Source organism: Schistocerca americana, chromosome 8 (genome assembly GCF_021461395.2).
Source record: "Schistocerca americana isolate TAMUIC-IGC-003095 chromosome 8, iqSchAmer2.1, whole genome shotgun sequence".
NCBI classification, from domain to species: Eukaryota; Metazoa; Arthropoda; class Insecta; order Orthoptera; family Acrididae; genus Schistocerca; species Schistocerca americana.
Window position 1 is genome coordinate 50,980,683 of NC_060126.1, and position 9,791 is coordinate 50,990,473.

General features: G+C 39.1%; 1 protein-coding gene across 1 annotated transcript in view; it reads left to right on the plus strand.

Annotated features, from left to right (window-relative positions):
• The window catches only part of LOC124545113, a 72,928-nt gene extending 68,460 nt beyond the window's left edge, over positions 1 to 4,468 (plus strand). Inside the window, exon 7 of the mRNA XM_047123930.1 lies at positions 4,228 to 4,468. Within this exon, the coding sequence (XP_046979886.1) occupies positions 4,228 to 4,331 (104 nt within the window). The 3' untranslated portion in view covers positions 4,332 to 4,468. The remainder of the gene's footprint in view (positions 1 to 4,227) is intronic.
• Positions 4,469 to 9,791: the final 5,323 nt, after the last annotated feature.

The window sequence follows — 9,791 nt, forward strand, 5'->3', positions numbered from 1 at the left end:
AACTAAATTACAGTGGACAATTTGCTCAACATACATAAGTATTTGCTTGACATACACAAGTAAGCATTTATAACTGCCAAAATTATGACGCCAAGTTTCATATGAAATGTGGACCAATTTTCTGTGTTACTGGAGTCTTTGAAGAGGATTTCAAATTGAACAATCAGTAACCAGATAATTTACATTACAACTGAATCTTGTAAGTTGCGGCTCTGTTTTGTTGTAATCAGATGGTTACCTGTGAAAATACTCTAACTGTCCCAACAAAAAAATATATTCTTTTTGTGTATTGTGAATTTAACGTGCTATTGAGGAGTTGTTAAAAATATCTTCCAACTATTGTTGTCTAACTAGGGAAAACATGCATGATATTCAACTGAGATCTTCAGAAAATTGAAAGCTTAGAGACAATGGTTGTCCAGTGCTTACTACCAGAAGCCAAAATTTCAGTACCGCTGATACACAAATTTGAAAGTGAAAATATTAACCCTAGCTAAGCTCATTATCCTGAAACTAAGGATAAATGTTTATCTTTATAATGAGTCTGCCAGGGGTACCAGCATTTTACCTCCAGGAGGTATACGGGCTGAATTACCTAAAACATCCACCACAAATATTGTGGACATACTATTGATGTGCAGTTTCCATAGAGTGGATTGGTAGTCAGGGGCTTGTATTGTTGGCCAGTAAGCTGAGCAGTTCTAGGTGCTACAGTCTGGAAGCACGTGACCGCTGCGGTCGGAGGTTCGAATCCTGCCTCGGGTATGGGTGTGTGTGATGTCCTTAGGGTAGTTAGGTTTAAGTAGTTGTAAGTTCTTGGGGACTGATGACCTCTGAAGTTAAGTCCCATAGTGCTCAAAGCCATTTGAGCCATTTGTTAGCCAGTAAGCAGATTGTAATAATGCATATAAATTGTACTTTTTTGTACAAACATACACTTTCTAAATGGAACAATGTCTGTTTACTTAACAGTCTAGAAGCAGGGTAAATTAGATCAACTGTTACTTATATATCACATAATACACTTGCATTATATATTTTTAACAACTTACTAATGCTCAGTTCTGAAGAAAGGTACAATTGTTGGCTCTTCTTCCTGGAATAATGGCTTTCTCTACCTCTTAGGCTTGAGATGAAACTAGTAACCTTCTCTCTCTTTGTTGCGAACTTCTCTTTCTTGTCATCACACTCTGTGTTCTTTACATCCTTCTCCGCCCATAACTGATTTAGCAATAGTACTTAGGTGACTGTCAAACCCAAACAGATTCGCAAAACATTTTGTGCACACTGGTTCCAAATTGCTATTTATTGGAATGTGATACTTAACGTCATTGCTGTAGGTTCCTTGGTATCAGATCTTGGGCAGTCTCTCTTTGGCGAAGAAATCTTAGTCATCAATGACTAGTCTTGATCCCCTTCACTTTTGTTTAGAACTCTGACTACAGTGTTTTTGGCATTTAATAGTAAATGTGCTGGTATATTATAGCAATAGAAATGACCTTCTCTGTGCTGACGTGGAGGTGTCAATAAGAGTTTGTACAATGGTGACGACGATGACACAGCAAGAAAAAAGGAAGTGTCATAAAACCTGAATGTTAACTTAGTACCTCATTAAATCATAGAATTTAATGTTGATGAAAATTTTGGAAGGGTCAGATTAACACTTTTAGCAAGACTTACAATCCCAGTATTCTTTTCTAAACTTTATTTTTACATACCTTGTCTCAGATGGGCATGTTTGGTTTTCTTTTCTCTATTTTGGCTTCCTCTTAGTGATAATACAACAGTGATTTCTTACTCCATTATTAAAAAAGCTGCTCCCATACACACAATTAACAAGATAGTTGTCATTATTGAACATGGAGCATTCTCAAGAAATGCATGCTAGTTGTCAGTGTAGCCAACTGAGCAATGTAACAAAACTGATTCATATTGAATTAATGTTGGGCACAATGTGATTCGAAACACACACTACAGAGGACTAAATATGATTTAGAACAACTGCAATTTTCAGACACAATTTACATTGTTAGTGAAACCAATTTGTTAAAGTCTGACTTCATAGTATGAAATATCCCTATCAAAACTGTAAAAAGATATATCAGACAGTTTTGTCCACTGGTGGTGCTTCAATAGCCATGTGCTTTCCCTCTGGCCATTGCTGCTTGCGCATTTTGCACTTTGCCAGTCTTGTGTTTTAGAAGTATGTATTCTCTTTCGTCTGTTTCATTTTTATATTTTCTTCTTTTATCAAACAAAGTAAATATCTCCTGTATTATCCAGAGATTTCTATTAGATCTTGTCTTTTCACCTACACGATCTTCTGTTGCATTACCTATTTTATTTCTCCAAGCTATCCATTCACCTTCTATTGCATTCATTTCCCCTGTTTCAGTCCGAAGCTACCCAATGCTCCATCTTAAACATTCAACCACCTTTGTTTCCTTCAATTTATCCAGATTACATTACAACAAGATGTCAATTTGCCTCAATTGATGTTAGCATAATAATTTATTCTTGCCCATGTGGTCATCAAAATCAGTAATGTACTAAAATTACTATTGCCAAGTCATCAGGGGCAATTGGATGGTGGCTTGAATGCTTGCCCTTTAGCCACTCATTATCTGTTTATTATTAAGGTCTTTTAAGATTCTACTGATAATTAACATAAACTAAAGTCCATTTAGAGAACTCTGAATTTTTCGTACTTATTTCTGTTGTCACCGCAATGCTAGTACACGACATAAGAACACCAAAGAAAATGTAGAAACCAAACATTACTACCCAAATTGTGGATGTTATATCAGAAAGTGTAAAAGCTAACGTTGGTAACATATAGCTGACTGGAAGAAAATCCTTAAAATTATATAGTCCATTGATTAAATAACAGAAGCAGCTAAAAGTACATCTTAGGATCTCCTTAAATTCCAACCATTTTGCAATACCTTCAGTTTCAATCTGCATTTCACAATCAGTAAATTATGATCCAAGTCCATATCTGACCATGGAATTTAAAATATGGTTTCAAAATCTGTCTTGTTATTGTATAATCTACCTGAAATCTTTGTGCCTCAGGTATCTGCCATGAATGCAACCTTTCTTCATGATTTTTAAGCCAAGTTTAATGGTAATTAAATTATGCTGTGTGCAAAATTATACCAAGCAGTTTCATTTTTCATTCATTTCCCTTCAGTCCATTTTCTCTCACTATTTTCCCTTTTCCACTTCTAAATTTGTCACCCATCACAATTAAATTTTCACCTCCTTTCACTATCTGAATAATTTAATTAATCTCATCATACATTATTTCAATCTCTTGTTCATTTTCAGAACTAGTTTGCATATAAACTTGTACTACTATGGTGGGTCTCATGACTGAAATAAGGCATTCAGTATGCTGTTCATAGCAGCTTACAGCATTTCTGTTGTCTTATTCATTATTACCCCTATTTGATTTTGAATTTATAACCCTATACTCATCTGGCCACAAGTTTTGTTTTTCCTGTTACTTCACTTCTCTTATCCCTACTATATTTAACATCAATCTATCCATTTCCCTGCTCGCATTCTCTAACCTATCTACATGATTAAGGCATCTGATGTTCCACACTACAGACTGTAGAATGCCAGTTTTGTTTTTTTCTGATGGCATCCTTCTGATTAGTCCCTTCCCAAAGATTTGAATGGGGGACTATCTTACTTGCAGAATATTTTACTCCAGGGATGCCCCTATCATTTAACTATACAGAAGATATGCAAGCCCCTAGGGATAAGAAAACAGCTGGAGGGGGAGGTTCCTACAGCTAGAAAAAGAAGTGCATTCCAAATGCTAGCCAAGCTCTGTACCTTTTGTTTGTGTACCTGTCAAATATGCAGTGCTTCTGGCTTTTGAGGGATCATCTCCTTTATTTGTTATCTGTAAATAATTTGTAAATATTATAAATTGTAATAAATAGAACAACATTATTGAGAATGTCTCCCTTATAACAGAGTAGCTTTCGAGAATATAAATGGAATATTTGTTATCTTATGGTTTGCAGTAATTGTATTGTGGATCTAGTGTTAGTGATGCCTCTTCTTTTTCCAACCATATGGAAAACTCAGATTTGGTCTTCATTGTTGCTATTATCTGTAACATTAATTTAAGTTTCACAGTAATGTAATTTGGTTGTCCCAGTGCTTTGTTACAAAACTCTAATTACATGATTTGTCTCTCTTGCTTTGCAGTGGTGTTCACCAATTTTCTATGGGCATTTGAGTATTTTCCTGGAAGAAACTTAGACAATGTGGCTATACTGACAGAAACAGTGTGGGACGAAGCTTCAAAATAAGTTTTCTGTGCTGACAGTTTAGACAAATTTCTGAAATTGTGTGTGTGTAAAATGTGTTCATATTGATACGAAAATTTTTAATTAATATTTTAATTATAGTTGATGCATGTACGTTGTCAAAACTCCATATCAAATAAATGCAGAACTAATACTAGATTAAAACATTTTATTTTCTTCTCTTGGCATCATTTCATAAACATTGTGATTCTGCAATGAACCTTCCATTCTGAACTAGTGTGTGTGTGTGTGTGTGTGTGTGTGTGTGTGTGTGTGTGTGTGTGTGTGTGTGTGTGTGTGTGCACTGGTTTGAAATAACAGTAGATAAAAACAGTCTGCAGGACTGGGAGTCATGCTTGGATGTTAAGTTGGTTAGAGAGTTAAGTGTGATGGGCATGGTCTGGATCTGAGTGCAGGTATAAATACAGTTTTAATTATTGTGGTTTATACACATTTTCAACTGTATAGGGCCACTTTCTTTTCACCCATTCCTGATCTTCAGAAATAAATAAATGAATAGAAAAAATAGTTTAACAGTATAACCTACTTTCCATCATTGTGCAAACAGCAGATAGAACTTAGCCATTCCTTTGTGATCAATTTTATTGAACAAACTTATTAGTTTCATCAATGAAAATAATTGATTGTTGATAATATAATGCAAATGGATAGATAAAATATCTGCTTTCTAAGCGGTTGCAGGGGAAAACGAAAAGAACTGGAGAGGTTTAGGGAAAGGGGTATGGCCCAGAAAAGTCACCCAGAACAACGGGTCAGGGGAGACTTACTGGATGGGATGAGGAGGAAAGACTGATTGTTGGGGACTGTACTGGATGAGATTTGAAAACCAAATTTTGCCTTGTGCAGTCCCCACCAATGGGTCTTTCTTCTCATCCTATGTTACCCAAGTTTGGGTGACTTTTCTGAACTGTACCCCTGTCCCTCAACCTCTCCAGCCCTTTTCCTTCACCCCTCTTTCTTCCCCTTCAACTCTTCTGCCAGAAGGAGGAGCCACTGGCTCCAAAAGCTTGTAAAAGTTAAACTACTAATATTGGTAACTGATAGTAACTGAATTTTATAATTGGATTTTGACCTTTTTCTCAAATCTGACTGTCAAGTTTTATCTTAGAGTGACAGTTTTTTCCACATGAAGAACATGAGTCTAGATGTAATGTCTAACAAAAATAGCCCTACTTCCAATGAACTCCATTCCAGTAATAGTTTTGGTATCCAACATCATATATTTCACGAAATAGTTAAAGTAATATTGAAACAAACAATCTGTGTTCTATTTTACAGCTAGAAACATATTTACACTTTGTCTAGTGTTGTACACTGTGTCTGGTTGATTGAAGCAAGCAAAACAACTGCCATGTTTATTTACATGTTAATGGTTTTTGTATTTGTACCTACATACTACAAAAATATGCACTTAAGAATCTCTTCCAAGCCACATTGTTTCTCGTATGACTTGTTGGACAAAAATATCAGGAAATGTAATGTTGCTGGATTGAACTATTACCTATACTCAAAGTTAAAAGTTTGAAGAATGCTTAATTATTGGGGCAAAAGGAATTTTTGATGAAATTGGCAATCTCCTGAGAGCACGGTAGGATAAATACTTGAGGCAGAGGTGAAGGAAACATTGAAACACACTGGGTTGCACCATTGAACTAGGCTAACAACTCATATGGCCACAGATACATGCAAATCTGCATTCAGTCATATGCTCTTGTTTCAACAATAGGATGGTGGTGGTGGTGGTGACGACGATGATGAAGTGTCTCAATACTGAAATGGCAAACACACTTTTTTCCACACTTGTAATAATGGGATTCTACCATGTAAATATTCTGAAGGGGTACACATTATAATGTCTTGAATATGAATTTGCAAGTCATGACATTGCTTTCTTTAAAAAACAAAAACTTTCAAGTCTGTTTGTAAATCCTGACATTATCAAATGATGGAAAAAAATTGATCTTGTATAGGGCTACATAACTATTTCATTCATTTTCAAAGCTCTACATTTTCCAAAGTATTACTTATACAAATATTGTTAATGCATGAATAGAACCATAAACTCATAAAATTTGCTTTCTGCATTCTACAAATATTCCACGAGAGCCCCTCTGGCCATATGACACACTTCAAAGTGGTAGTCTAGTTCATTCTATACCTAACACAGCCACATCCTGTCAATGGTTATCACAACAGTATTGATGGATTCTCTGAGCTATTCCAATGTTCTTGGCAGTGGGGATGCATAAATACAGTTCTTAATGTCCCCCCAAAGGAAAAAGTCACAAGCCATAAGTCAGGTGATCTACAGGGTGGGTGAATGATGTTGTAAGGGAACAGAGCCACATCATCTTCATATTCATTGCAACACCTATCCAGCAATGTGGATGTTAATGGTTTAGGTAGTGAAAACATCGATGCTTTAGCAGGTGGCTGGAGGAGGGGGTGTTAGAAGATGAAATTCCCAGAATCAGCAGTGTGGAAATAACAACTGCAACATATCAAGGTAAGAGGTACCTGTCACATTCTTCTCATAGAAGTAAAATGGTCCATACAGCTTTGTATGATATATTGCTTAGGAAACATTAACCTTCTTTGAATCTTGATTGTGCTACGCAATTTCATGAGGATTGTCAGCACCTCACACACATATTGCCACGATTTACCATTTCAGGTAAATGGAGGTTGCTTCGTCACTGAATATCACTTGCTGACACCCCCAGGGGCTCACCACACTTTGGCGGGTGTGTGCTTGGCTACCACGGGGTCTCAGCCTTCACAGCATCTTTTCCCTTCTGTGCTGCATGCCTGTCCTGTTGCTATTCTTTTTCCCTCCCTTGGGGAACGTATCTGGGACATTTCTGGAAATGTGTTCTGTTGGAAGGAGTGTGCTATCTAGATGCTGGCAGATGTGTGTGTGTGTGTGTGGGGGGGGGGGGGGGTGGTTTCTCATACTCAGCCAATCATCTTCTTCACAGTCAACATCTACTCAGACATAAATGGAATGAGGCTTACAATTCAACGATCCTCCCAGCTACACCATCGTTCCTCATAGTTTCATGTACTGACAATGGTCAGTTCTTTGCTAGAGTAGATCCATTTATTATTCAGAAAGGTGTTGATGCAGTTGCTGGCCCTGTGAAATTCTGCTCTCATTTAAGCAACGGCACTTTGCTTTTGGAGACTACTACTAATTCTCGAGCACAGCTACTGCTTGCATCTTTGCTCATCCACAGCTATCCTACTCATGTCAAGGCCCATTGAACACTGAATTCTTCCTATGGTATTACTTATACTAGGCTGCTTGATGGTCTGACCAAGGGGAAAGCCAAATGTACCTCTCTGATCAGGGCATCACTGCAGTCCATCATGCGATGAAAAACGTGGAATCATCCTTAGTGCCCAAATGCACTCTTTGTCTCCCTTTTGATAGGGTGGTACTTCCATCTAACATCAAAGAAGGTTATGAAGTTATCACAGTCAGGCTGTATATTCCAAACCCAAAGTGCTGCTACCAGTCTCATCATTACACCACACGAGAGTCCTGTTGACACCAAGCCAAGTGTGTAACCTGTAGTAGGGATGCCCACGAGGGTGATCATCTGCCTCCTTCTCCACGTTGCATAAACTGCAATGGCGACCATGCCACCACCTTCCACGATTGTCCCATGTATCTCGATGTGTGGGCTGTCCAGGAGATCTGGGTGAAGGAAAAAGTGCCTTACCCTGTCACCTGCAAGTTGTTGCTATTCGGAAACCCTGTGTTCTGCCATCTGGCATCTAGAGTACTGTTCTTGCCACATCTCACTCCACAAAAGACATAGCCATGCTGACATGCAACCTAAAATTCAGCACTGCAGTTGTAAAATTGCTCAGTGTCATGGCAGCATCCCTGTCTCCTCCAGCTGTGCAACAAGCCACCAAACTTTACCTTACTGGGCAAAGTCACCTGCTACACAAGTGGCAGGCCATAAAGGATAGAAGTACTCCCATGAAAACTTTGTTTCCCTCTAGCCAACAAACATCTGAGTGTTCCTCTGCCAACTGGAAAGACAACAAGTAATTAAACAAAGACAAACGGTCTTCTCCTTCGCCTACTTGGAGATCCTCTTAAACGGTGTCGCCACGTGATACCCTCACATGACTGACCTCCGTGTTGCCGGCGTGCACCGCCAACTGTTTTTCTGCCCTGGACTCGGCAGACCGACAAAAAGAGAATGCTGATGCCTCTGTAGATCTCATGGAGCAAGAGCCTCCAGTCTCTGCACCCTGTAGCAGTGAGGCTTTGAAGGTTGGTACTTGGCAGCTGCCGAGGTGACACCCCTTCATGTTTTCCTTCCTCCCCTTTCCTTGTCATGACTGTCCTCCAGTGGAACATTCACAGTCTTAGATCCAACAAAGACAAATTATGGCTGCTCTTGGAATCACAACATCCACTTATCTGCCTCCAGGAAACAAAATTGTGTCCTCACAATTCCTTTGACCTCTCATATTGCTTTGCAGTCTGCTTTGACCTTCCGCCCAAGGATGGTATTCCATCTCATGGGGGAGTCATGCTGCTCATCCAGGATGACATTAATAGCCAGACCATCTCCATGACATGTCTTCAAGCTGTTGCAGTTGACATTTTCCTTCCACACTTCACCTGTACCTTTGTACTGTTTGCATTCCTCTATCATTCAGTGTCATGAGGGCAGACATTCTCCAGCTTATTAGGCAACTATCTCGCTCCTTTTTGTTGCTCACTGACTTTAACATGCACCATCCCCTTTGGGGCTCTCCCAGAACCTGTCAGAGATTCCATCTTGGCTGACCTCATCAATTCAATCTCATCTGCCTTAATACTGGAGCATCCAAGTTCCTTGCAGACTTCATGTGCACCTGTTCCTATTTGGACCTTTCCTCATGCACTGCCCAGCTTCCCTGTTGTCTCAAGTGGTCTGTTCTCTCCAACAGATGCACAAGTGATCATTTCCCACTTGCTATCTGTTCCCTGACTCCTACCCCACCTATGTGCACACCCAAATGGCAGCTTACTAGTGCCAACTGGAGACTTCACTCCTCCCTCACGGCCTTAACAAACATCATTTGCCCACTTGTGATGACCAAGTAGAGTATCTTACAAAACGTTATCCTTACCACCACAGAACATTCCATTCCTTCCACTTCCTCTTTACCATGCCATGTCCCAGGCCATTGGTGGACTGAGGCATGCCATGATACTGCAGAGTATCTGTGCAGAGATGTGCTCTCTGTATTTTAACTGTTATCCTAAAATGCCAACTGCATTCTTTACAAACAGCTCTGTGCACAGTGTCGCCATGTTCTTCGGCATAGCAGAAAAGCTAGCTGGGTTTCATTTGCTAGTTCTTTTAACAGATCCACTACCTCTTCTGTTGTGTGGTCCAACCTCCAATGGCTCTCTGGGACCAAGGCCCATTC